Source organism: Doryrhamphus excisus, chromosome 14, assembly GCF_030265055.1.
Source record: "Doryrhamphus excisus isolate RoL2022-K1 chromosome 14, RoL_Dexc_1.0, whole genome shotgun sequence".
Taxonomy (NCBI): Eukaryota; Metazoa; Chordata; class Actinopteri; order Syngnathiformes; family Syngnathidae; genus Doryrhamphus; species Doryrhamphus excisus.
Window position 1 is genome coordinate 6472064 of NC_080479.1, and position 24482 is coordinate 6496545.

General features: G+C 48.1%; 1 protein-coding gene across 7 annotated transcripts in view; it reads right to left on the reverse strand.

Moving 5' to 3' along the window:
* LOC131101418 (solute carrier family 45 member 4) overlaps positions 1-24482 on the reverse strand; it is a 29057-nt gene that overhangs the window by 1026 nt on the left and 3549 nt on the right. For 2 of the 7 annotated variants that reach the window (XM_058046535.1, XM_058046538.1), the window contains exons 3-17: positions 17627-18535; positions 11087-11275; positions 8559-8738; positions 8296-8486; positions 8036-8222; positions 7166-7615; positions 6753-7024; positions 6526-6687; positions 6214-6313; positions 6062-6142; positions 5861-5991; positions 5524-5592; positions 5295-5449; positions 161-4970; positions 20-88 (exon numbers count right to left, since the gene is read on the reverse strand). In XM_058046535.1, the coding sequence (XP_057902518.1) occupies positions 4805-4970; positions 5295-5449; positions 5524-5592; positions 5861-5991; positions 6062-6142; positions 6214-6313; positions 6526-6687; positions 6753-7024; positions 7166-7615; positions 8036-8222; positions 8296-8486; positions 8559-8738; positions 11087-11275; positions 17627-17930 (2637 nt within the window). In that variant the 5' untranslated portion in view covers positions 17931-18535 and the 3' untranslated portion in view covers positions 20-88; positions 161-4804. Of the gene's footprint in view, positions 1-19; positions 89-160; positions 4971-5294; positions 5450-5523; positions 5593-5860; positions 5992-6061; positions 6143-6213; positions 6314-6525; positions 6688-6752; positions 7025-7165; positions 7616-8035; positions 8223-8295; positions 8487-8558; positions 8739-10454; positions 10496-11086; positions 11276-15513; positions 16079-17626; positions 18536-18657; positions 23890-24482 lie in introns of those variants that run through there. The other 5 variants (XM_058046539.1, XM_058046537.1, XM_058046536.1 and 2 more) reach the window with 5 other exon arrangements.

Here is a 24482-nt window from a genome sequence, read left to right on the forward strand (position 1 = left end):
ATATTAGTACTCTACATACCTTCTAAGCAGATACACAGGCACATGAGAGGAGCGAGGGAGTAAACCCAGGCGGCTACGGGCGTCTCACCTATGACCACACTCGCATTAGCAAACTACAAGCATGCACAGCAACGGAGAGAGAGGGAGAGATAACACTCACCACAATAGGACGCCGAAAGACACGTATGCCCCAACAGCACACCGGTCACTGTCTCAATCGAACACTTGACCCCGGAAGTACACAGACGGAAGTGCAGAGAGAGAAGCAGTGAGAGGAGCGCTGCTTAAATACTCTCCACCTACCCAATGATTGGCCGGCAGTGAACTCTGTTTAACGGGACACGCTGCATAGGGGGATATGAATATACTCCTATGCTGCTACATGCCCATCTAGTGTTGCAAAATTCATTCATTCAATCACTTAAAGCAGCAAAAGAGGACACAAGTAAACCAGTCATTTGTACAAATGTTTAAAATATATTGCCCTTTCCCGTTTACATGTAATTGTGATTTAAACAAGAATAACAACGAAAAAACTGAGCTGCAGCTCGCAGGTTGTTGTGATGTTCGGGGTATCAGTGAAAGCATCTCGCGATCTGTCAAGTGAGGAAGTGTTGGAATGACGAACGGACTACAGACGTGTTTTTTAGATACATAAATTGTGTTTGAATTGCACTGCTGTTGATGTGTTCAGCTGAGAATAAAGTTCTAAAGAGCCGACAGTTCTGTGTGGAGCTACATTGTACCGCCATCTGTCGTCATAACAGAGAGCAGTGGCTTGCCATGATGCGCATGCGTTAATTACGCTGAAAAATTAACGTAATGAATTAAACAAATTAGTTACTGCCGTTAACGCCTTATTTTTGACAGACCTAGGTGAAACACTGTCGAGCTTAAGAGTGTTCCACGGGGATCCACTAGAGAGCAGTGTTTGTCCTGCCCCAGGGACTGTGTATGGACCATACACTTGCAAGAAGTGCAAATAGGAACTTCCTTTCACCTTCCAGTCAACTCCGAAGAGCTCTGACAAGATTTAGTCGTGTGTGTAAACGTACAATCAGATGGAACACCAAAATATAAACGATGGAACTATAACAAACCCCGTAGAACCTTTAAGAGTGTGTCATGAGAGCAATGTAGGCGAGTGGCGGTCTTCGGTTGTCAGAGTTCACTCGGTGTCACTTTCCACACTCAGCAGGCAGGTCACATGGTACACTTACACACACATTGGTTTCAGTTTCCTCGTCCACCGTGTACACTGCTGTGTTTTCCCAAACCCAAGATGGCAAACATATAGAAGAGGTCAGGTGACCTCTCCAGTGACCCCTCCCCGCCTGCTTTGCTCGTTTTGGTTTAGTTTGTTCTTAATGCTGCAAAACGTTTTCCTCTCAATTACTGGGATAGTTGGGAATACAAAAAATATAAAATATCTATAAATATTTATAATTAATTAATTATAATCTATAAAAATTGTTTCTATCCAAAGGAAACATTTGTTGGATGGCACGCATTTGCATATATATATTACACATATAAATAAAATTGGAAACAATATGCAAATTCATATGAAGTAATTTATGGGAAAATTTCCACCTTTTTTGCAACCCTGGCCTTATATTGTGCATGCTAACACCTCTTCTGCCATTTTTCTTTCTTTGTTAAATTTCTGTAAAAACTTCTGTAAAACGTAGGAAAGAAGAGTCAGAGCTGGTTTGATTTTGAAAAGGTGCGTTCATACAGTGTTTCATCATCCAGAGTCATTCTACATATTCTATGTGGTGCGTATTTACACAACATTAAGATATAGATTTCAATATCTAGGATATATACAGGCTTTATATAGAAAACCAAAATAATCATCTTTTTTTCCATAGCAGCAAAAAAAGAGGAAAGTAAGAGTAGGTAATTACACCTCTTTCCTAATGACAAAAGGCATCATAAGCACATTAAGAGTACACTTCCCATTCTTGAAGTAGTTCATTTCCAGGTACTGTATATACTGTGTATGTATAGATTGAGTTCATTCATCATCATCATCATCATCATCATGACAGAGTTGAGCAGAGGCGGAGTCACGCAGGCAACCGAAGAACAGGAAGACGGCCTCCACCAGGTGAAACGTCCAACATCCCAACCGAACGTGCATGGAAGTCATCCATCGCAACCGAAAACACTTTTTTTAAACATTTGCTCACACGTGTACCCCCAGAACGCAATTTATCCTAAAGCTACATCACATAATAATAATAATAATAAGAGGAATAAATATTCACTGCTAGTTTTCAACATTTTCATGTGCAAGATTTGTGCAACATCCAAACATTCATTATGTTTTAGTTTTTCTTAAGAGATGGAATCCGAGGTCCTGTACATCCGAAGCCAAGCTCCCAGCATGCCAGCAACATTCCGGCACAAGGCGTGGCACTTACACAATAAATACATCTTCCAAATCACCACACAGACGCCGACAGGGAGCCTGTCCTCCTCAACATCCTGCTCTTACTCGTACTCCTGCTCTTACTCGTACTCCTGCTCCTGCCCCTGCTCAACTCTTCTTCCTTTCTAGAAAAAACACCAACTCACCACATCTTATTCAAAAACCCAACTAAGTGTTAACACGTTGATATCAAGGAATACTGGGGCCACGCTCAGAAGAAAAAATACAAATGCCAAAATAAATCTATCAAAAAAACATACGATGGATGGGTGGGGGGATGTGTGGGTGGGTGAGTGGATGGGTTGGTGAGTGGATGGATGGATGGGTTGGTGGGTGGGTGGGTGGATGGATGGATGAGTTGGTGGGTGGATGGATGGGTGGATGGAGGGGTTGGTGAGGGGATGGATGGGTTGGTGGGTGGATGGAGGGGTTGGTGGGTGGATGGATAGATGAGTGGATGGATGGGTTGGTTGGTGGATGTGTGGCTGGATGGGTGAGATGAAAGTGAGATTTCTGTGAAAGAAATGAAATATTACTGGAATAAAGTACTTTCCCTTTAGGGCGTTAGAGTTGAGGTATGGTGAGAATAAAGTCATTAACATACGTTTACACAAAGTGTCATTTTCGAACACTAAAGTCACACAATATCTTTATCTTACATTTCTCTCCTAATATTCCCAGAATAAAGTATGGTAGTTTCATTTCAGGATGTTGAGGGTGGAAGATTAGGGTTTTAGATTGGATTGGATTCGATTGGGGTTATATTAGCAGAAAAAGGTGCCATTTAAGAATAACAACGTGGCAATATCGTTGAAGATTTCATCTGAGAATCAAGTAGTTTCATTTTTGGGGAATAAAGCTGAGTAGAATGACTTCCAAGGAGAGTCAGGTGGGAATATTCCAAGGTGAAGGAGTTTTCTTTTCAGTGTGGCCCCAACGTTGCCGTAACCGCAGTCACGGAATGACCCCGAGGGAACGCCACAGCGAGCGAACAAAGGCCCCACCCCCAAACTACCTTTTGACATCAGTACTGAAGTCAACATTCACAGAGCAAATACTTGTAATGCATTCAAGAAGGACCTCATCAAATGCTTCCAAAGTTCAAGTTTGTCCATCCAGCATTGTCGACTGTGGAGACATTCGTTTAAAAAACAACAACAACAACAAAAAAACCTGACTGAGCTTTGCCGCTTGGTCTACTTCCTCAGAGTTGTGAAAGCGGGAGCAAAAGTTGCCAAACGCAGCAGTTAAAAAAAAAACACCTTGCATGCAACTCTCTTGAGTGCCTTTCCAGCCGGAATTCCGCTTCTGAGTGCAAGAAGAAGAAGAAGAAGAAGAAGAAGAAGAAGGCTTGAAATTCAACTGGGTAGTTATAGCTTTTCCCTGAAGACGCAGGACGGATCCCACCCACATGCTGCCCTGCATTTATCCATCCATCCATCCATCCATCCAACAACTTCTCCCTTCTTGACGACTGTTCAGCACAAACAACAGAAGAAGCTAACCCACCAATACTATACTACCAGTACTATACTATACTGCCAGTACTATACTGTACTGCCAGTAGTATAGCTTTTATGGGTGCATCATTAGGGGGGAAGGGATCTACAGTACGCTTTTTTGTAGTTGTTGTTTTTACGGCAGGTGTATTGTTGTATTGCAACAGACCCCCCCCTCCACCCCAGGTAATCTCTTTGCAGCTCCCGTGCAGCCATTCAGCAACAGCGATTAGCATTTTGTAAAAGCTAACAAAGAGAAGCAGAAAAGAGACAAACTTCCTCTCTGGTCGCTTGGCTAACATGCAGCATTTGTCTTATGATCACACGTGAAGAGGTCATGCAAATCATCATTTGGGATAATAACACTAATACTAATAATGCCCTGTATAGTCCATATCTTCTTTATATAATCTCTTATGGAATTTGACACAACATGTGATATACTGGAGGCAGCTCCGTGCTCCTTCTCTTGCCTTGTCCTGGAATGACAAGATTTCCTTAGCAGTCCAACAGTATGGATTTGGGCTCCATCGGTGTGTTTGCAGGATGTTTCATCTCCCGCAAGCAGGCTTTGGGCTCTTCTTTTCAAGTCAGAAAGTCTGGAGAGTCTTAAAGCTTCAGAGCGGCGTTCATCAGGCATCCAAAGTGAGGAAGAACCACGTTTTGGAAACAGCTTGGAGGACTTGGGAGTTCGTCAGTAACGTTTGTGTGTCTGTGCGTGTGTGTGCGGGAGCGCGAGTTCCCCCTGAGGTTTCCTGAGAGACAACGACCACCCCCCCTCCCCTTTTTTGACCTGCAAAGCGGCTGTGGAAGGATTTGGGGTGGAGGCCAATGAGGATGCAGCAAGATGATGGCAATGGCTGGCCAATCACAGGACTGATTCATTCTCCGAGTGACAGGAAGTGGTGGTAGCGGTGGCCTTTCCTGCCTTGTTGAGTTTTAAGAAGCTGGGTTTCTCCTTGGGTGGCGTTTTGTTGCTGCTGGGAGTCAAAGTCAAAGCCTGTTTCTCCGACACTTTGGTCGATCCCGCCTCCCTGTCAATCACAATATTACAATGTTACGCCAACAAACATATTTATATGGTATGCTGAACGTGGTGGAAGCAGAAAATATCCCAAAACACCTTTTTGCCTCCACCAACACAACGTAAACAACAGGAAACGTTCCCAACAGATGTGGACGAAATTGTGAGCAATTGTCGGAATTGGGATATGGAAGAACTGATGACATTTTGGGGTGATCCGGTACATACATGTGTACATACATGCATGCGTCTCCCATGGTTTTGCCTTTTTATGTGAACTAATCCAACAACAATCAGCATTTCTGTCCTCATTTTGCTGATAAAAGCTTCTTACCCGCTATGCGGCGAGGGATACATGACCAAGAAGCAGGCGCTGAGGAATCCCAACAGGGAGCCCCCGGAGGCCACCACGGGAATAACACGCACGCTGCCCACGGCTTCCACCACAGAACCCAAAGCTGAAGCCACCAGGATTTGACTGATGTACACCTAGGAGAGCGGAAGGCGTCGTAAGCGTATGGTAGGCAGCCGCGTGTGGGGGTTCAAAAAGGGAGAAAACGCACTTGGCAGGACAAGATGGCGCAGTCGATGCCAAATCCTCTCCGGGAGTTGCCGGGACTGTGATGGATGTACTACCAACAGAAAAAGTCCCATCATAACCCAGCAATAAGGGATTAGGGCGGACATTCACACAGCTGTAGACAATAATAACACCGCAATGCAAAACATTGCCTTAAAAAAAGAAGAGGAAATGTCCAAAAAATATATAGCAATATAATAAAATAGCAAAGATTGGAATGAAATGAAACTACTGAAAATAGAAAGCATATACACTTCAATATCTTGTGTGTGAAATAGAAATTAGTAAAAGGCAACTTAGGACAAATGGGTTACTACTACCTCTTTCATTTCGTGGTACTGTCCCAGCAGGGCGTAGGGGCAGTAGGAGATGCTCATGGACATGATGCCCATACTGCTGATCATCACCATGGCAACATACACATTGGGGAATAAGGCCATGACAGCGGTTCCTGGAAGCAAAGGAGATGACGCGGCATGGTTTTTAGGGCGCTCATTCCCACATGAGGCCGGCGTTCTTACCGATGGAGAATCCCAGCGTGCCCAGGATGTAGATGACCTTGATGCTCAAGTCAAAGTTATCCAGGTACTTTTGCAGGAGAGCTACATAGATTGGAAGAAAAGGAAGCACATGCGGCCAAGCGCTACTCCGGGTACATCATACATGTTGCTACCTGAGCACGTAGCAGCAGTCATGGCGTATATCACCAGACCCCAGCAGCCCATCTGAACGCCTTGGTGGTAGTTAGCCAGGGCGGTGGAGTTAGCTGCAGCCTGGGATGACAAAACACTTCATCGAGCATGCCCACTAATATGTCACAAATCTGTTGTGAAAGAATACGATAATGAAACTACGATAGAGGTACTAGCACGTTTGTTCTTAATTCTTGTACTGGATCTTTGACGGTGGGGTATGCTAAGTCAAGCCCTTGTGCTGGTCATCAATAACATCTTCAGTAAGGGTGTGAAGCAGCGTTGGGCCTCACAGTAGGATCTCCATGGTAGATGACTTGTCCCATGAAGTCGGTGAAGAAGACGGCCTCGGCGATGATGGAGAACCACGTCAGCAGGTGACAGGCGCAGAGACGCAAGAGCTCCGGGGGCATCTTCAGCATGGAGAGCCACAGCAGACGCACGGTGGTCTCCACCTGACCAGACCAGACCGGCGTTTATTCGCCATGGCGACCGGCGCGTCGCAACAGGGTATCCTCACCTCGCCCTCCTCGCTCTCGGCGTCCCCGCTGGAGGAGTTGGTGTTGCCGCTGCGGTGCCGGTGGCGATGGCGGTTCCTGCGCCGGTGCCGCGCCTCCACCTCGTACAGGTCGTTCATGCTGCGTGACGGCTTGATGAGAAATGCGGCGTTGGCACGCCGGTAGCGGTAGCGGCGGCTGCCCACTCTGCCATAGTAGGAGAAAGTGCAAGATGGCTGGCGGTAGAAGGTGTGGTGGTGGTGGGACAGCCGCAATGGGGCGCCCGTGCTGGCAGCTGCAACAACAGACCAGAAAACCGCCATGACGTTCGCCCTTCCAAATGCTGCGCCACAGCCTATCACAGCCAGGACAATAATACTGCATGGCAATATAGTATATTGTTATAGTACATTTAGCATTAGCACACGCTAACTACCTTTGACCATTCCGGCACGATGAGCTTGTCCTTTAGCGCTGAGCCCAGCACCTCTGTCCGTGGAGTCGTTGCACGCCAGCAAGCGTCCATTCAGCGCACGCTGCTCATTGAGCTGGTTGTTGAGCAGCGCCTCCTCCCCCTCGTCCTTCTCCATCTCCTGCAAGAACGCAGACAGGCGGCAAATCCTGCCTCCCCCGGTGGTGGTGCAGTGTCTTTGGTGGTTAGCATTTTGGGGACGGAGCAGGTCTTGGCTCCCTGTGCCGCTGCTGCTGCGTCGCACGGCCGGCGGCGGGGTGCTGCGATTGGCGCGTAGGAAGTGGACGGCCGGCGGGGGTGAGCCGTGATAGGGCGAGAGGCGGTCGGCAAAGATGGATGGCTCGATGTGGCACAGGAACAAGGCCTCCTGGTCCAGGGTGGCGTCCGTCATGGCCAGAACGCTGTCGCTTTTACCTGCAGGGAGCATGTCCAGTTATTTTGGAGTCCGTCTATTTGAATTTGACTGGCCACTCTCCCTGTCCTTCCACTTCCGTTTGTGGCAGCAGAGCCTTCTGTTACCATGGAAACATGATAGCAAGGGTTTTGCTGCATAGCATTTCTTTAAGAGGCTTTTGAGCACAATTTGAAATTCTGCCAAGCAGCACAACGGACAAGAAAACAAACATTGGTCAAACATTTGCCTGCCGACTCTCCCTGTCCTTTGCGGCATAGGACAGTGCAACCGCCTGAAAACATCATCAAAGGGGTTCGCTGTGGCTGCTACCTAATTTTCCAAAAGTCCAATTTTTGTTTGCCGACTTTTCCTGTCCTTCCTTTGTTGCCATAGAAAGATGATAGGAAGCGTTATTTGTCGTTTCTTTTGTGGAAACTCACTTCTAACAAGCTCCACCTCCAGGAAATCCATCTCCAAATCCCCGCGCTCGGACAGGTCGTCTCTGTAGGCGTCATACAGGTCGAAGCTGTCCATGGTGTCGTCCTCGCCGATCATTCCCAGCTTTGGAGCCAGAAATCCCGTCCTGCTGTTGGCTGGAGGTTGAGGGTGGCCTGGATCGGGACTCTCCTGTCAGGAAGGCCACACGTGACACATGGTGCCGGGTTTAAGGTGCCCAGAATACCCCATGAAGGTGTAGTACCTGGTCCAGTCTTTCATGTTGAGGTACGTACTGCTGCTCGTCAATGCTGAGCAGATGCAACACCACCGACACAGAGAAGAGGACGGCGGCGAAGAAGAACAAAATCTGCTCCTGAGACTTGAAGATGGCCCCCAGAAAGGTGTTCGTCCAATTGAGCCCGCCCAGAGCATAGCCCACAGCCCCACCGAGACCTGCCAAGACAAACCAATATTCATGTGCGCCACCGACACGAGCGTCGGCAACGTCGCGTCTACTCCGCATACCCGCCGAGGCTGCATGGATGTTGAGCGCCATGTCCTGCTCCTCCGTGTCGGCCACGTCCAAGAGGTAGGCTCTGATTGGGCCCTCCGTGGCATCAGCGCAGAAGTCCAACACCACCACTCCCAGCACGGTGAGGACGATCCCTATCGGTTGTCTTCCCGGCACGTCCCCCAGAGACAGACCTAGCACAGCACGGACGTCCTTTGGTCTCTTCTACAACTTCATTTGTCACATCACCACTTCAACTTGCATTGAAACTTTCAATGCAATTCTGCCATTTTGCAAGTTCTCCCACTTGGAAAATAGGGAGAGATCCGAAATTTTCAGAGATGCATTTCCACTCTTAGAGACATAATCAAAAAAATAAAATAAAAAAATCTCATTGTATGATTTTTTTAATGATTTATTTGGAAATGGTTCGTAAGTATTTGCACCATTGAGATAATCAGTGCTAATATTTAGTGCAGAAGCCGTTATTTGCAATTCCAGACGTCAATCGTTTCCTGTAGTTCCTCGCCAGGTTTGCACATCCAGCAACAGGGATGTTGGCCCTCTCATCTACACAAATCCACTCTAGATCTGTCAGGTTTTGGGGCTGTCGCTGAGCAACACAAAGTTTCAGCTCCCTATAAAGATTTTCTATTGGATTTAGGTGTGGAGACTGGCTAGGCCACTCCAGACCCTTGATAGGCTTCTTACGCAGCCACTCCTTCTTCTTCCATCTTGGCTGTGTGCTTGGGATCATTGCCATGTTGGAAGATCCAGCCACGACTCATCTTCAATGCTCTGGCTGAGGGAAGGAGGTTGTTGTCCAAAATCTGACGATACAAGGCCCCATTCACCCTCTTTTTAATACAGTACAGTCGCCCTGTCCCCTTTGCTGAAAAGCACCCCCAAAGCATGATGTTTCCACCCCCATACTTAACAGTAGGGATGGTGTTCTTGGGATGCAACTCAGCCTTCTTTTTCCTCTACACACCACGAGTGGAGTTTGAACCACAAAGCTACATTTTTGTCTCATCTGACCACATGACAATCTCCCATGACCCCTCTGGATCATCCAGACGGTCCCTGGCAAACTTTAGATGAGCCCACATGTGCTGACTTCAACAGGGGAACCTTCTATGCAATGCATGCTTTTAAAGCATTACACCGTAGGGTTCTACTGTGACAGTAGACTTTGAAGCTGTGGTTCCAGCTCTCTTCAGGTCATTGACCAGCTCCTGCCATGTCATTCTGGGCTGATTCATCACTTTTCTAATCATGAATCATGGCCCACGAGCAGAGATCCTACATGGAGCCCCAGTCCGAGGTAGATTAGCAGTCATGTTTAGCCTTTTTCCTTTCCTTTTCTAACAATTGCAGCAAGTGTTGATTTATTCCCACCAAGCTGCTTTCCAATTGTTCCATAGCCTTTCCAGCTTTGTGGAGCTCTCCTATTTTGTCTCTGGTGTCTTTGGAAAGCTCTCTCGTCTTGCCTATGGTAGCAGTTGGTTTATGACTGACTGTGGGGGTGCACAGGTCACAGGGGGGGGGGGGTTGCTCGTGGGGTAAATGTGGACTTTTTTAGGGTGGACTGAGAGCTCTTTGAGAGTCAAAATTGTTGCTGATTTGCAAGGGTGCAAATACTTATGAACCATAGTCATTTACAAATAAATCATTTTAAAAAATCATACTTTTTTTAGACTATGTCTCTAAGAATGGAAATGCATCTATGATGGAAATTTCAGATCTCTTCCTATTTTCTAAGTGGGAGAACTTCAAAATCGCAGGGGCAGGGGTGTAAATACTTATGACGTTCGCTGTGTGTATTTCCTGTCCTGAAATATACTTATTCTTATTGACATGCTTGTGTTGATTTGATTTGAGTTGGCTTTTTGACCATGGGAACATTCTACCATCATGTCTGAGGGTCGAAGAAAGGTTATCGTGTCTGTTTCTGTGTGAGAGCGAGAGAGAGAGAGAGAGAGAGAGAGCGTAAGAGAGCGAGAGCAACACAGGATGACATGGCAGAGCTTTGTCATGCCGTTATAAATGTGTGTTTGTGTGTCCTACAATGGAAGTGCCACTAGTCGCTAGCTAGCAGACAGGAAGTGGTGCGTGATTGGTTGACAGGGAGACGCAAACAGGAAGTATTTTCTTGTGAACTGCCTGCTGCTGGGTTCCCATGTCACCACACACACAGGCACACACTGGAGGTGCCAGGGTCTCAGCAGGAGATATGAGTGGGAAAGAACGACAATGCTTTTTGTGCGTGTGTTATCATTGGCGTGATGCAAATAATAATGGCAACCACGACTACACTGAACCACTACGCTCAATATTTGCATGCTGTCGGTCAAACTGTCAATCAATGGCTTTGACTTTGAAATGACCTCTTGGTGACACCCTTTGCACGAGGAGGAGGGCCTTTGCTATGTGATGGCCATTTGCCTCCGAGGGAAAGTCTGTTTCCACTGTGAGGGACAAAGCGGGGTTTGCTTGTCCCACGGACACTTTATAAGGTACGGAACATCTTTTTCACAGTTACCCATCAGCGAGCCATTCAGGAAGAGCGCCACTCCGATCAGCGTTCCGATGCACAGAGCCAGGATGAAGGGCCTCCGCCGGCCCCAGCGCAGCGAGCAGCGGTCGCTGGCTGAGCCGATCAGTGGCGTGAAGATCAGGCCCAGGACGGGACTCAGGAACCACGTCAGGCTGTTGTACTGCTCCGGAAGACCTGCACGCACACATACATCCACACCCACAGTTAGTGGGGGTGGGTGACTTATCACGTCAGTGCCATTTATGTACATTGGAAACCATGTAACAAAACTACAGTCTCATCTCCATAAATGCTGAGAGTCCTTTTGTCAGTCATACAGTCTCTTTGCCTGGGTGGGCGGAGGCAGTGCCGCTAGCTAGGGGAGTACCGCAAGGTAACTATTGTATGAGTAGATTGCAATATATTGTCATTGGACTTTCCTTAAAGGTTGAGGCTCCTCAAGCATCATGGGTCTCCTTTAATGCACGAGCACGCTTGAATGGTAGAGCAACAATAATGCAACACCACGCCTGGAGTGCAGTGGACTTACTCAATGTCAACATTAACACATGTTGCATAGAGGGTAGGTGTGTGTGTGTGTGTGTGTGTGTGTTGAGAACTACTGAGTGATCAAGTTCCTCAGGCTGTTTGACTGACAAACACAAGAGCCATAGAAGACTGCAATAACTTTTAAAGTCCAGCTTGGACCTGAAGACTAGCAGCGTGGGAAAAAACAAACCTCCAAATGCCCAAAGACAGCTGGGATAGGCTCCAGCGTAGCTAGTGAGGATAAGCAGCATAGAAAATGGATGGATGGATGGAGGTTATTATTCAGGGATTTTCATCTCTGCCTCGCCGACCTCCCGTTGGCCGCACGTCACGAGTGGCTCTCATTTCAAGTCTCACATTTTCACCCGGCTGGCGTGGGAATCCAGGCAAACCAGACAAACGGGAAATTCAAAGCCATTTTTTGCAAATTGCTGACACTTTGCAGAGGTTTTTGTTGCGGCAGCAGCACAGGAATGCCGTCAGCACCGAGCTGTCACTCCAACATAAATTTAAAGAGAGTCTACCTCTGAGAGTCAAATGGGGCTTGAACCCTGTCATCTTGGCGACCAGGTCTCGGGAACACCATCACCACCCCACCCCAACAGCAAGGTAGCCAGAGTGCTTCCTGTTGTGGGAAACTTTCTCTTGGACACACACACACACTCCTACTCCATCAATAGCAAAAGAGAGCATTAGTACTTCAAAAGGCCAGGATTTGGGATCCAGCCTTACTTGTTTGACTTGTACATGTGTACCAAATGATGTGATGCAAATCATCCGTGTGTATATACACACACAAACACACACACACAAACACACACACACACACACTCACATTCAGGCAAAGCAGCAAACACCATCCTTGTTCCCACACCCAGAAACGCAGACATCGTTCCCACACACTTGTAGGTCCTCACACAAAAAGCAAACAATACTGAGAGAATTTGCACGGCAGGAAGTTTTTTAGAAAGAGAAAAGGCCGAGACCAGGGGAGGGGGACTATGAGAAAGGATTGGGGGTGAAAGACAGGGGACAAGAGGAGGATGGAGATGGACAGAATGTTTCTGCTCCAGGATGTATGTTGGGAAGCGACCGACCCTCATGTCTATCCTTTACATTTTGCAGGGCTGGCAATAAATGTGCAATCGTCACCACAGTCAGCGCGTCATGTCAGAGGGGGAAAAGTATCGACATTCTGCTGTTCAAAGAGCCTTAATGTTGCTTCAGCACGAGGAAGCAAAACAAAAGTGAGGCAGAACTTCCATCTTGCGACAGCAACAGTCACCTCCTTGTTGTCAGAAGACCCTTAACAAGGCCCACTGTATGTCTGCACTCTTTCCCCGGGGGGTGCCACACAATGAAATGCACCCCTGTGTGTGTGTGTGTTGTTCTAGAAATACAGTGAGGTGCACAACAAGCGTTTGGATGCTTTTATACATGACTAGTCACAGATTTGGACATACCTGGTCTTGATGCTGGTGTCGGCATCGTTTTAATGATAAGACTCGGTTTTGTGTGTCTGTAGCTTTAATGCTAATAGACTGTCTTTGTGGCTCCAAAAAGCGCTATCACCATCTTCATCCACTTGACATATACACTGTAACTCATAGAAGCACATAGAGTACAGTATGCAGGCCTGCCAGCTCCTTGACTACAAACATGGGCCACCTTGGGGCCACCTTGGGGCCACCTTGGGGCCACCTTGGGGCCACCTTGGGGCCACCTTGGGGCCACCTTGGGGCCAAATAAAGACAATTATGATGCCGTGTGTCATTTTCCTGAATGGAGAAGAAAACAGAATACCGTTTTCCCAAAGGCAATAAAAACGTGCCAAAATGAGTCTCTCTCTTTCGGCAAGCTGTAGCGCCACCTTCCCCTCATAATGAGTCTCTCTCTTTCGGCAAGCTGTAGCGCCACCTTCCCCTCATAAAAAAAAGAAGAAAAAAGGCTATTCGCATCCTGCCATGGTGTGAGAAAAGGAGAGAGCAGCCAGGAGGACTAAGAGGCGGAGAGAAGGATGGATGGGGGAAGAGAAAAGAAAAACAGCCTCAGGTGTGACAGATGGTGCTGATTGCGTACAATATTAATATGGGTGTTGACGGCCATGTTCAATGCTACAGATTTCACAGCAGGCAGGTTGGGGGCATGAAAAGTCAACCTGCCGCTGGAGCAGAATGACTTTTCGGGACCAGCACCTTTTGGCCGACGAGGAGGAGACGATCCCACGTCTGGTCAGCCGGCTTACATAAGAGCACCACAGGCAAGCAGAAGTCAGCCTGGGAGGACGCCACCGACCGCAAACATCCCGCACTTTATTAATCAGCAGTAGAACACAGGTACGCTTCAGGAAAATATCCGTTCCCCACTAAAAAAGCCAAACATAACTTTCACTTTGACACAAATATTTTTTCTTCAGCTCAAATATCTAAACGATACAAACATAAACTACACAAAACATCAATACAAGACTTTAGTTACAAATATATCAACAGGAAGTATTTAGTGTGTGCATGCGTTAAAATTTCCCTCCAATGCAACACTCCTCCCCACAACACTCTCACTTCCTCCTTCCCTCGTTCCTCCTCATGTGTGTTTTTGCCATCCACATGCTCTCTGCTATGCTCTTCTCACGTGACTTCTGCCACATGGTGGCCCTTTCTATGGCTTAAAGGTTAAAGCCATCAGTGCATATCCTGCTAAGTCATTTGGCTAACTGACGCTTTGCTTGATGTTTCCCGAGCCAACTCTGCTGGTCGGTCGACGGAAGGCGTGTACACATTTCATGTCCATTCCAAGCCCCGAAAGTTACACAAGGTGTTTCGCAGAGCCGTGTGAGCATTTTCAAGTCAAACGCTTCAATAACAGCGCTACCGTGTGGTGTGAAAAATAATAGCAGAGGCAACAAAATGGGGGTGCACATGTTGAGAAATGTTCACCGTTTGAGGAGTTAGCTTACGCAAACATAAAAATTAGGACACTGAGTCAACAATCAGGCAGAGCAGATGCTTTTGTAGCTTTTTTAAATCACACAGACAAAAATAAAAAGCCCTCCAGACCACTCATAACAGCTCCTGTGCATGGAAAGCGTTCATGCGTGTGAAGAACGTGGATTTAACATTTGACCGGCGCACTGCAGCCTCAATTAGCCTGCCTTTCAGCTGCACACCATAACCCGCACAGAGAGCTTTGTAAATCTTCCGCAATCTGCACCTATTCCAGCTGGATTTCCAAAACGGTCTGTTTTCATTTATTGCACCCAGGGCCCTGCCCGAGCGCTCACAGCCATTCCAACCTTCTTTCAGGGCTCACCAAATGTCTGGAACTTTGGCATGGAGAATGCTACATTGTACCAACACTAATAGGTCAGAAAAGTGGAAATGCATCACAGGTCCCCTTTAAACGTCACTAAACCACTAAAGCACCTGAATGGAAAGGCCACGAGCAGCACTTAGGACAGCCAAACTTCCTCTGTGACCCCTCTGGACCCCCATGGCGGTAAAATTTGTAAAAATGTTTGGAAGAGTTGAAATCATTCCAAGAGTACTCAGAGAAAAGTTAGCAGGGTCTTATGTAAGGGCTATGAATAGGCCTGGGCTTTAAATAAACCAGCAGACTGGTGTGTGTCTGAGTGCCGCGTGCCAGCAGGGGTGCGAAACACACAAGATTACGGCCAAAAAGCCTCCAAAGTGGTCACAGGGGGACAACCCACATAGCCGGCAGCTATCATGTCCCACAGACTCTCCTCTTGCAGCGTGCAAACCAAGACAACATGACTGACTGAGTCAGATTATGCTGATTAGCGGGCTGGGTGACACCCTGTGCTGCACCGTCTGCAAGGTCATCTGGATAGATTATCTAACATGACAAGATCATCTGGCCGCTACCTCGCGTGGAGCAGGACGACAGTCGCTCCTCTTCAGACAGAACGGCCTCGCCACTGCTGTCCTACAACCATTGGGAGGTTTGTTGTCTTCCTGGCTCTTCGTGCAGTGTTTTACATCTTCGAATGAAGAACTTGTGCCCCTTTACACAACCTGCCCTCAGGATGGACGTGAGGAAGCATCAGAAATGAAAGGACAAAGCTGAGGTTGCATTAAGGTTGCCATGCTTTTTAAGTCGCGGTGCCTGAGCGGATGTACCGTAAGGACATTTCCCCTTCCGGTAATCCCCTTTAGTAAAAGCCAAGGTGGCCTGCTAAGGAGGTGTAACGGTGTCGCCAGCTCCTTAACCGTTTCTCAACGGCAACTTGTCAATGGAACCTTGGTTTCTGTCCTCAATTCCTTTCCAAAAATATGAAACCATGTCAAGTAGACACGCGCTTCAGCATGCAGCATGTCTTCCTTGGAACGTGGACGTTTGTACAACTGACAGAAAGGAACTTCTATTTGACAGCTCTAATAGTGACAGTTCATTTTCTATGCCGCTTATCCTACCATGCTGGAGCCTATCCCAGCTGTCTTCGGGTGAGAGGCGGGGTCCACCCTGGGCTGGTGGCCAGCCAATCCCAGGGCACATATAAACAAACAACCATTCCCACCCACATTCATACCATTTTTGGAATGGGGGAGGAAACCGGAGTCCCCGGAGAAAAGCCACACATGCACAGGGAGAAGATGCCCAAACCCAGCCCAAGCGGAGATAGGAACCCAGACCTTTCCAATCTCCTGACTGTGTGGCCTGCATGCTAACCACTCGGCCAATAGGACTCACCATGACGAAATTGGAAGATGCACAGGTAATCCATGTGATATCTCGCTCATGGTTGATCGGTATCGGTATCGGCATAGGCAAAATTAAAACCCAGATGGTGGCATTCCTACGCACTGTGTGCAATGTGTGTCCCTAGAGTCAATATATGACAAAGCTAGCACAATGTATGGGGGGGGGGCTCCTTCATTCTCCACAATCTCACAGTACATGGTGGAATTCATCTTTTCCCTTCAATAAACCACAGCCGCCCAAGGTCAGTGGCACTCGTGCAGCCCCAGAGCATCACACCGCCACCACGCTGGACTTGTCCTGAAGACACAATTCATATTTCTACTTGCTGTTGTTGCCATGCTATTTCGACAACAATGGTTAACGGTACACATGGTAAATGTGTACCGCTCTATGAGCCGTACGCTGACTTCTCCACAGTCTTGACAGGAATGACCCGTCACTTTGGTCAGATACTGGAAACAGTTTCTAGAAGACTCGGGAGTGTGTCCGTTCATGCAGAGAGGTCAGAACATGACTGTGGAAGGTTTCTTGTCTTTTCACCGAGAGCTGTGTAAACATGGGCCGCTACGCACGCACACACACACACGTACCCTCACTGAACCACAAGAGATAGGGTCTCACACACACACACACACACACACACACACACATTCTAGGAGAGCGAGCTCCAGCACCTGCACTTGATATCTCCTGCACTTGAGACGTTTTGCCCCCCCCCCTTTGCTTCCCACCTTGTATGCCTTGCAAGAACATCCTGTCAGCACATTTGTAGCACTGTTATGATTTTTGGCATTGCATGGGTTCTTCATCATAGGAAGAGTCGGGTTTGTTAGCTGGATTATGCCAGAACTCCGGTCCTAACCCGAAACCTAGCCCTAGCCGTAGCCCTAGCCCTGCATCCATGTTCCAGCAACACAAAACAGGCACCTCCAGCTCAGTGACGGAGACGTACGGGTGGGTGCCTTCCTGAAGGAAGTGAAGCAACATACGTTGTGGCAACATCCGGGTTGCGTTCCAAATGCTTCGGAAGACACGCTAGCATCCAAGCTTTATCACCATTGGACATATGCTCAATGACTTATGGCCAAGTTAGACATTTAGCTTGATGGCAGCCATGTTTTTCCAACTAATCTTGCTCACTTTTTAAACACGCATGCCTGTATGTCGCCCAAAGGCATGCACCAATTTCCGTGGTGATTTGGCTAATCGCCCTGAAGTTACAGCCACGTGAGAAATTTCAAGTCATTTGGGGTTTAATAAGGTCAGGTGACTCACCAATCTGCAGCAGCACGGGCGTCACCAGCGCCGTCTCCATGGCGTAGCAGAACTCCCGGCCGAACATGACGGCGCCGTGCATCACCCATCTCTTCAGCGGGATGCCCTCGATGGATCCCTCACTGGCAGACTCTTCCCCGCCAGCGCCGCCGCTCCCTCGCCCCAATCCATCCGTCTCGCCGCCTCCTCCTTTCTCCTCGTCCGACGCTGTGGAGTGTTTGGCCTCGGCGGCGCCGCCCAACAGAGATCCCACCTGCATGGCGTCCGCGCCCGTGTTCTGGGGAGGCATGGCGGGGGGGGGCATGCAGACGAGCGCCCTTTCCGAGCTCGAGCGCTGCCCTCTTTTTTGTCAATTCTTTACAACTGAATGAAAATTTAATTCCAGCTGATTTGCTTGGAGATGTGAAAACTCCCAAATGGTTTCCTATGATCTAGCATTCCCTACTTAATGCCGTTAGCCACTCAACATCCAATCCCAAATCCTTGTCATGCTTCCATGTTTTTCTCCCAAACAACAAAATCAGCTTTTCCAAGAATTATCAACCCCCCCCCAATAAAAAGGAAGCAGCTTAATTTTCACAGGAAGAGACACATTCAAAGATCTTGTGCAGTTTTGTGAATGTGTGTGTGCGTGTGTGTGTGTGTGTGAGGTGAGCGTTTATGGCTTCTCGGTCATGGAGGTGCCCCCCCCCCCCCCGTCTTCCTTACTTTTGTTTTTGTCTATTACAAGGGGTGAAAATCCATATAGAAGACCATTCGGTGAATTCCAGAGTCATTTTGTGTATGGAGGGGGGTTGTCTAGAGCCGGCGGGGGCGAGGGAGAGGCCGCAGGGGGACGGGGAGGGAGGCGGACAGGCGGCGGCGGATGGCGGAGCTCCTCGTGAAATCCCCATCGATGGGCTGATGAATCTGACGTCCGCCAGGAATCGCAGAGGCGGTCGCCGTCGGGGGAGAAGAGAAGAGGAAAGGCGTCATTGGGCGGTTTCAAACATAGCATGTCATGTCAAGGTTCAAAGGTTCCAGCCAACCACCTCAACATCGGAGTGGTGAACTGGTTTGGCCTTGCATGCTCCAGGCACAAGTTCTCGCCCGTCACACAGGCGCGTCTACTCTGGCTGTGAAAAGAGGCCATTCAGTCTTTATTGTTCTCAGGCCGTCATGGCTGCCAGCACATGATCCTTCACTCGAAGATGCTCTCGGACAGGCAAAAGATAAAAGCCGCGTCTGAATGGCCTTGCCGCTCTTCGGGACGAAGTGACCGACAGAACCAAAGAGGCGGGGCTATGTGGACTACCAGAAGTGTTGCCATCGGGCGCTCACGTGTCGCCATTAACATTCATGAAGCACTCGTTAATATTTCATAAAGATGCGCTGATCTGACCTCACGGATTGCAGTGGATTACATAACAGAGATCTCCTTCTCCTTCTCTTGTGCAAAGTGGAGGATCTGTGACCAGCATTTTGCATCAGGTCCTTAGAAAAATATCTTTGACTAGCCTTTTTGCAGCATCTTCCTAAAAACAGCAGAGCAACCCCATCATAAAGGCCAAGATTTTTTGGCAGTAGATCCATAAAAGGAGCAGAGCACCCCCATTAACAAGCATCTTTGTGGCAACACAGCATCCCAGTTGTATAGAGGATTTTTGACGAGCATTGACTAGCAGTACGTTCCTAAAGACAGAAGAGCACTTCTATCATGCATAGAAGGTCTTTGACTCGTGCATTTGGAGTAGGTCCTGAAAAAGAGAGCGTACAGAGCCTCCTGTTCTCAGACAATCTTGGGCAGATGTCAGCAAAGCACTGCTGTCATACAGGCTAGCGTTGTCTGCAGTACATTCGTGAAAAGTCTCCATCTGTCCATCTATACGTCTCCGTCTATACGTCTCCGTCTGTCCATCTACACATCTCCGTCTGTCCATCTACTGTCTCCGTCTGTCCATCTACACGTCTCCGTCTGTCCATCTGGACCGCTTGGTCTTCCAGAACAGTCCAGCCTTGTGTGTGTTATCTGATTTTAGTGCTTGTGGTATGGGTCAGTCCTCCCTTTGTGTCCGTGTGTGTTTGTGTGGAACATGAGCTCAGCTAATATGGAATTAGACCTCAGATTTCTGGGCAAAGGGGGGGGGCAACATTAACAATGACCCTCTCACGTGTGACTTAAGGGGGCGGATTAAGGAGGAAAGCGTGCCTTAAATGAGAGCGGAGAGGTTGGGTAGCAGCTTAGAAAAGGTCAAGGCCACGAGGGACGAGGACGTACAAGGAAGGACGAGGGACATCACCCGTGTCTCACAGGCCCCCCACCAGCCTTCTCAGTCTGCAAATAAACACACGGGACCCCACAGCCCACGGCCCCCCACTCTATTTCGGTGAGTGTTAACTCTTGTGACCAGATCACCTGCGACATCAGGTCGGAATCAGGAGGAGCTGGCAGGTGCTGACCTCTGCCAAGGTCAAACAAAGCTGAGAGGCATTGGCTTCCCTCTCCACTGGGGAGGCAGTTTTTGCCGGGTGACGCAAACCTCTTTAGGTCATCTTTTACTATGAGTCATCTTTTACTATGCAAAAGCTTTGATTGATGCAATATGTAGCCCTAGATCCTGTTTCGGAAAACACGGAATGGGAGAAAAATCTCCCCGACTTGTTTGCTCCACATCTGAGAGATGCGACCCTCAACTGGTTCCTCCTGAGGTCGGGGCTTTTCATGACGTTGTGGAGGAACGACCTGGTGGCATGTTCCAGCATTCATCCAGCATGACTCGCCATGTACATCAGTGGTTCTCAGCGACCCACACGGTAAGGTATTCCTATTCCTCAGCTCTTCTCGGAATGCCACGGTGATGTATCCCTAATCCAGACTGAAGATCAAGGGACAGAGGGAATGAAACTGATTTCAAACCCTATCGAAGCTACTTTGTGGTGATCTACCTGGACATTGATTGTCCTAAAAAGATCCGCGAGGCACGTAATCATCTGTCGACGTGCAACAAAGCTCTGACCCAAATAGAGCCGAGTATGGATTACAAGACTGGAGACCTCGGATCAAGTTCACACACCCAGCCGGGGCTCGTGGACGTTTGCCGCTGAGAGACAATGAGGAAACCAAGAGGCCTGGTGAGAAGGCCAGCGCTGACTCCCATCTGCTTTACAGTCTCTGTTGAATTATGTGGAACATCAAGGTTGGATGAACAAGACGATAAATGAGGTCGCGATGACGGCCGAGGTGTCCTTACGGTTGACACACTGTAAGGACAAGAGGAAGCTAGATGGAAAAGCGGTTGCCAACACAACAATAAAGGAGGTGATTTATTCAAAAGGAGACTGAAGGCAGCAAGACGTGGGACTATTTCTGAAATTATAGAGAGTTTACCGAAAAAGGAGACTGTAGCATTTGGGAAGGGTTGTGTTTAGTAAAGAGGCCTACAGTTAACTTGACATCCCTGCAGTCACGCAGCCATTACCATCGCCATTCCAGTGTGGAACCACGACCAAGTTCCGGCCATAGCGTACCGTGGCTTGGCTGAAAAGCCACTGTAGACCAACCCGTGTTGTTACCAGGCAAAGAGTTAAATGTACTCGGGCTAAATGTCACCGACATGTTTATTACCCTTCCAGTTGTTTTCTTTCTCGTCAGATGGCGTGACTCGAGTGCAGAGTGTGTTGGGTCTGTATCATGGACTCCTTCAGAAGCTTTGAGAACCGAGAGAGCTGGCGTTGCCTTGTCGTCCTGCACGCAAAACAACATTCCCTTTCGGCTTCTTGTGTGACTCCCGTGGAAAAAACATCTAGCGTACATTCCCAGCAGTGGGAAGCAGATGGATGGCAGGGAGAAAGAGCGAGGGGGGTGAGATAAGTGAGAGTGATGCATTTGGGTGCAGTGCATCTGCAGTGCAGTAAGTGGAGACAGGAGGCACGTGCGTTTCAACGTGCGCTCGCTCGCGTCAATGACAAATCCCGTACTCGTCTAACAGGCGGATTATGGCTACACGGCCAGTTAAGAGATGTGACATAATATACCTGCTGTTCCTACGGACACCACCACGTTGTGAAAGGTCTGTGGTGGGGGGGGTCAGCACACACATGCTGATTTAGCATCACCAGAACCCTTAGCTTCCCCTTTTCTTGTTTTAATGATCCTGTGTTATGAGCTGAAGCAAAAAGCTTCCTGAGTTCCGACCTGAGTTCCTGTGACTTGAGGTGGACAACGACCTGACTTCCTGCTTCGAGTGATGGACAACGACCTGACTTCCTGCCGCTAGTGATGGACAACGAACTGACTTCCTGTGACTTGAAATGGACAACGACCTGACTTCCTGCCGCTCGTGATGGACAACGACCTGACTTCCTGCCGCTCGTGGTGGACAACGACCTGACTTCCTGCGACTTGAGGTGCTCGTCAATGAGTCACTTTTGAGGCAGTTTTCTTGAGCCGGGTGCAAATCTGGCAAGCCAGTGAGAGACGCGTGTAAAGATTCATTCCTTCACTCGTCAACACCGTCAAACGCCCCCCCCCAACACGTGCACAGTGCACGACCAAACTCAGTATGGCTTGTGGCCAAAATGCTCTTGGAAGACATGCTAGCATACGGATCTCCTCAATATTTCACAATCGTCAGACAAAAGCGACTCATGGAGAAAAAACATCTTGGTGGTTTGCACGTCCCTCAAAGATGGTGAATGTAAGAAATGAATGCGATGCAATGAAGAGGAGAGGAGGTTGTGACGCCGAAGAGGCCCATTCTGACAAGTGCTTGACGGCCATGTTGTCCTACTTTTGGCTGGGTATCGCCCTCCCCACAAAAACCACACATAAACGCACCTCAGGCTTGTCTTTCTTTGCCTTGTTGTGTCTGTGTTTACTCCCACACGCCTACAGGAAATCACAATAAGACGCAGGGTGGGGGACCTGTACCGTGCTGTACAAGGTGACCGGCTTTAGGCCCCGCCCACGTGTTTGCTAATGGAATATTCCACTGCGGAGCAAGTGCTCACTCAGTCAGTCACACACAGGCTGGCAGGCAGGCAGGCCCGGGGGGCCACATCGGCACACCTTCTGCTTCCCAAGTCAACTTTTAGCATAGGAGCTGGAAACGTGACCTGCAAGCAGTCAGTCTTTTGGCTTTTGATGGCTTTTCACACGCCGCTGTCCCAGACAACCACCGCAGGGGCACAAACCAGCATTTGGTAACCATTTACACACTTTACACTTTGCACATACTACTTCCTGCCAGGAGCACTTCACCTAACAGAACATCCATGTCCATGATCCAAATGTCCTGTCAGCTCTGTCTTCTGTCATCTGGAATGTTACAGACTGCCCCATTTGGAATTCTATCATCTGGAATGTTATAGACCAGGGGTGCTCACACTTTTTCAGCATGCGAGCTACTTTTAAAATGACCGAGTCAAAATGATCTACCCACTACAAAAATGCAGAACATCTATTTATTTTCAAATGTATTGAGGATTATTTGTACGTACAATGTATGTTGATGTACCTTACATAACCAAATGAGCCAATATTGCAAAACACACATAATTAACAATTAACATTTTTTGTAATTACCTCCACATTACTCCACATTTCCCTTCTTTGGTACTGCGATGGTAGAATGGCATATGAGGCAAACGCACTTAGAAAAAGACATTGTGAGAAAAAAAAGTCCACCTCCCATTCCGTATGGAAGTGATATGTTTTTGCCTTTTTACTTGGTCCAGTTTTTGCCTTTTTACTTGGTCCAGCTCCTTCACTCATTTTAGTGACCATAAACTTTAGCGAGGGCTTAAAATCTAACGCAATTCGCCGACTAGCTTAGCACTTTGCATCGTTGTTTACGCATGAGCGGTGACCTAAAGGTCAAAATTCAGTTGTCATCTGACTGGTTGTCCTGTATGTCAATCAAGTAACGGGGATGGATGATAGGCTGACATCGTAAGTTCTGCTGCACTTAGAGACGTTGTTTGATTTGATTGGTCGCCCCAAAGGGCAACATTCAGTTGTCATCTGAATGGCTGCCCTGTATATCAATCAAGTGACGGCATTGATGCTAGGATGATATTTTTTTTAATATCCCGCCGCGATCGACCAGCGATCGACCAGTACCACCTCCGCGATCGACCGGTAGATCGCGATCGACTTAATGAGCACCCCTGTTATAGACTGACCTATTTTCCACACACTGTACCCACCTGGAATTCTTTGCAGCGAACTGCATGAGCACGAGGAAGGCTTCCATGAGAGCATGGCAGTTATGGAGAAATAATAAATAATAATCCCACCGTGGAGTTTGAATCTTCTGACCGGTGTTGGGAAGAATCTGGCGTCAGAGAGTAGGTAGCGTTGTGTCCAAATGTCCAAATGTTCCAGATGTAAGAGCTTCCGTTCGAGGCAAGTCTTATCAGAGACCTGTAGACCGGCGTCATGTGGGCCGTCTAGCCATGACACACTAGCTTTACTGTCAACCTCGCCAAAGTGTGGCGTCATAAAACCGTCACGCACGGAATTCTCTCTGGTTTGTTTTCAACAAAGATGAGTTTTGAGTGGGCCACCCAACCCTCCGCCTGAATGTGCACATGCTGGGTGCAGATAAGGGCTCCAGGAACAGCGCCCTACTGTTCAGACCCGCTAACAGGTTTGTTTAACAAAAAGCAGAATCAGGAATAAAAAAACTGCTCTGAAGGGAACGTCACATGCACTTCCTTCCGACGGTGATGGGGGTGTGAGGGGGGTTAGTAGGAGGAGGAGCCAAACATGACAAACACTGTCTTTCTCAAAGTCAGGACAGATCTTAACTTCTTATCAAAAATAAATACTTGACTTTCTGCTGTCTCTTTCACGCTCTGACCTCCTTTCTTCTTT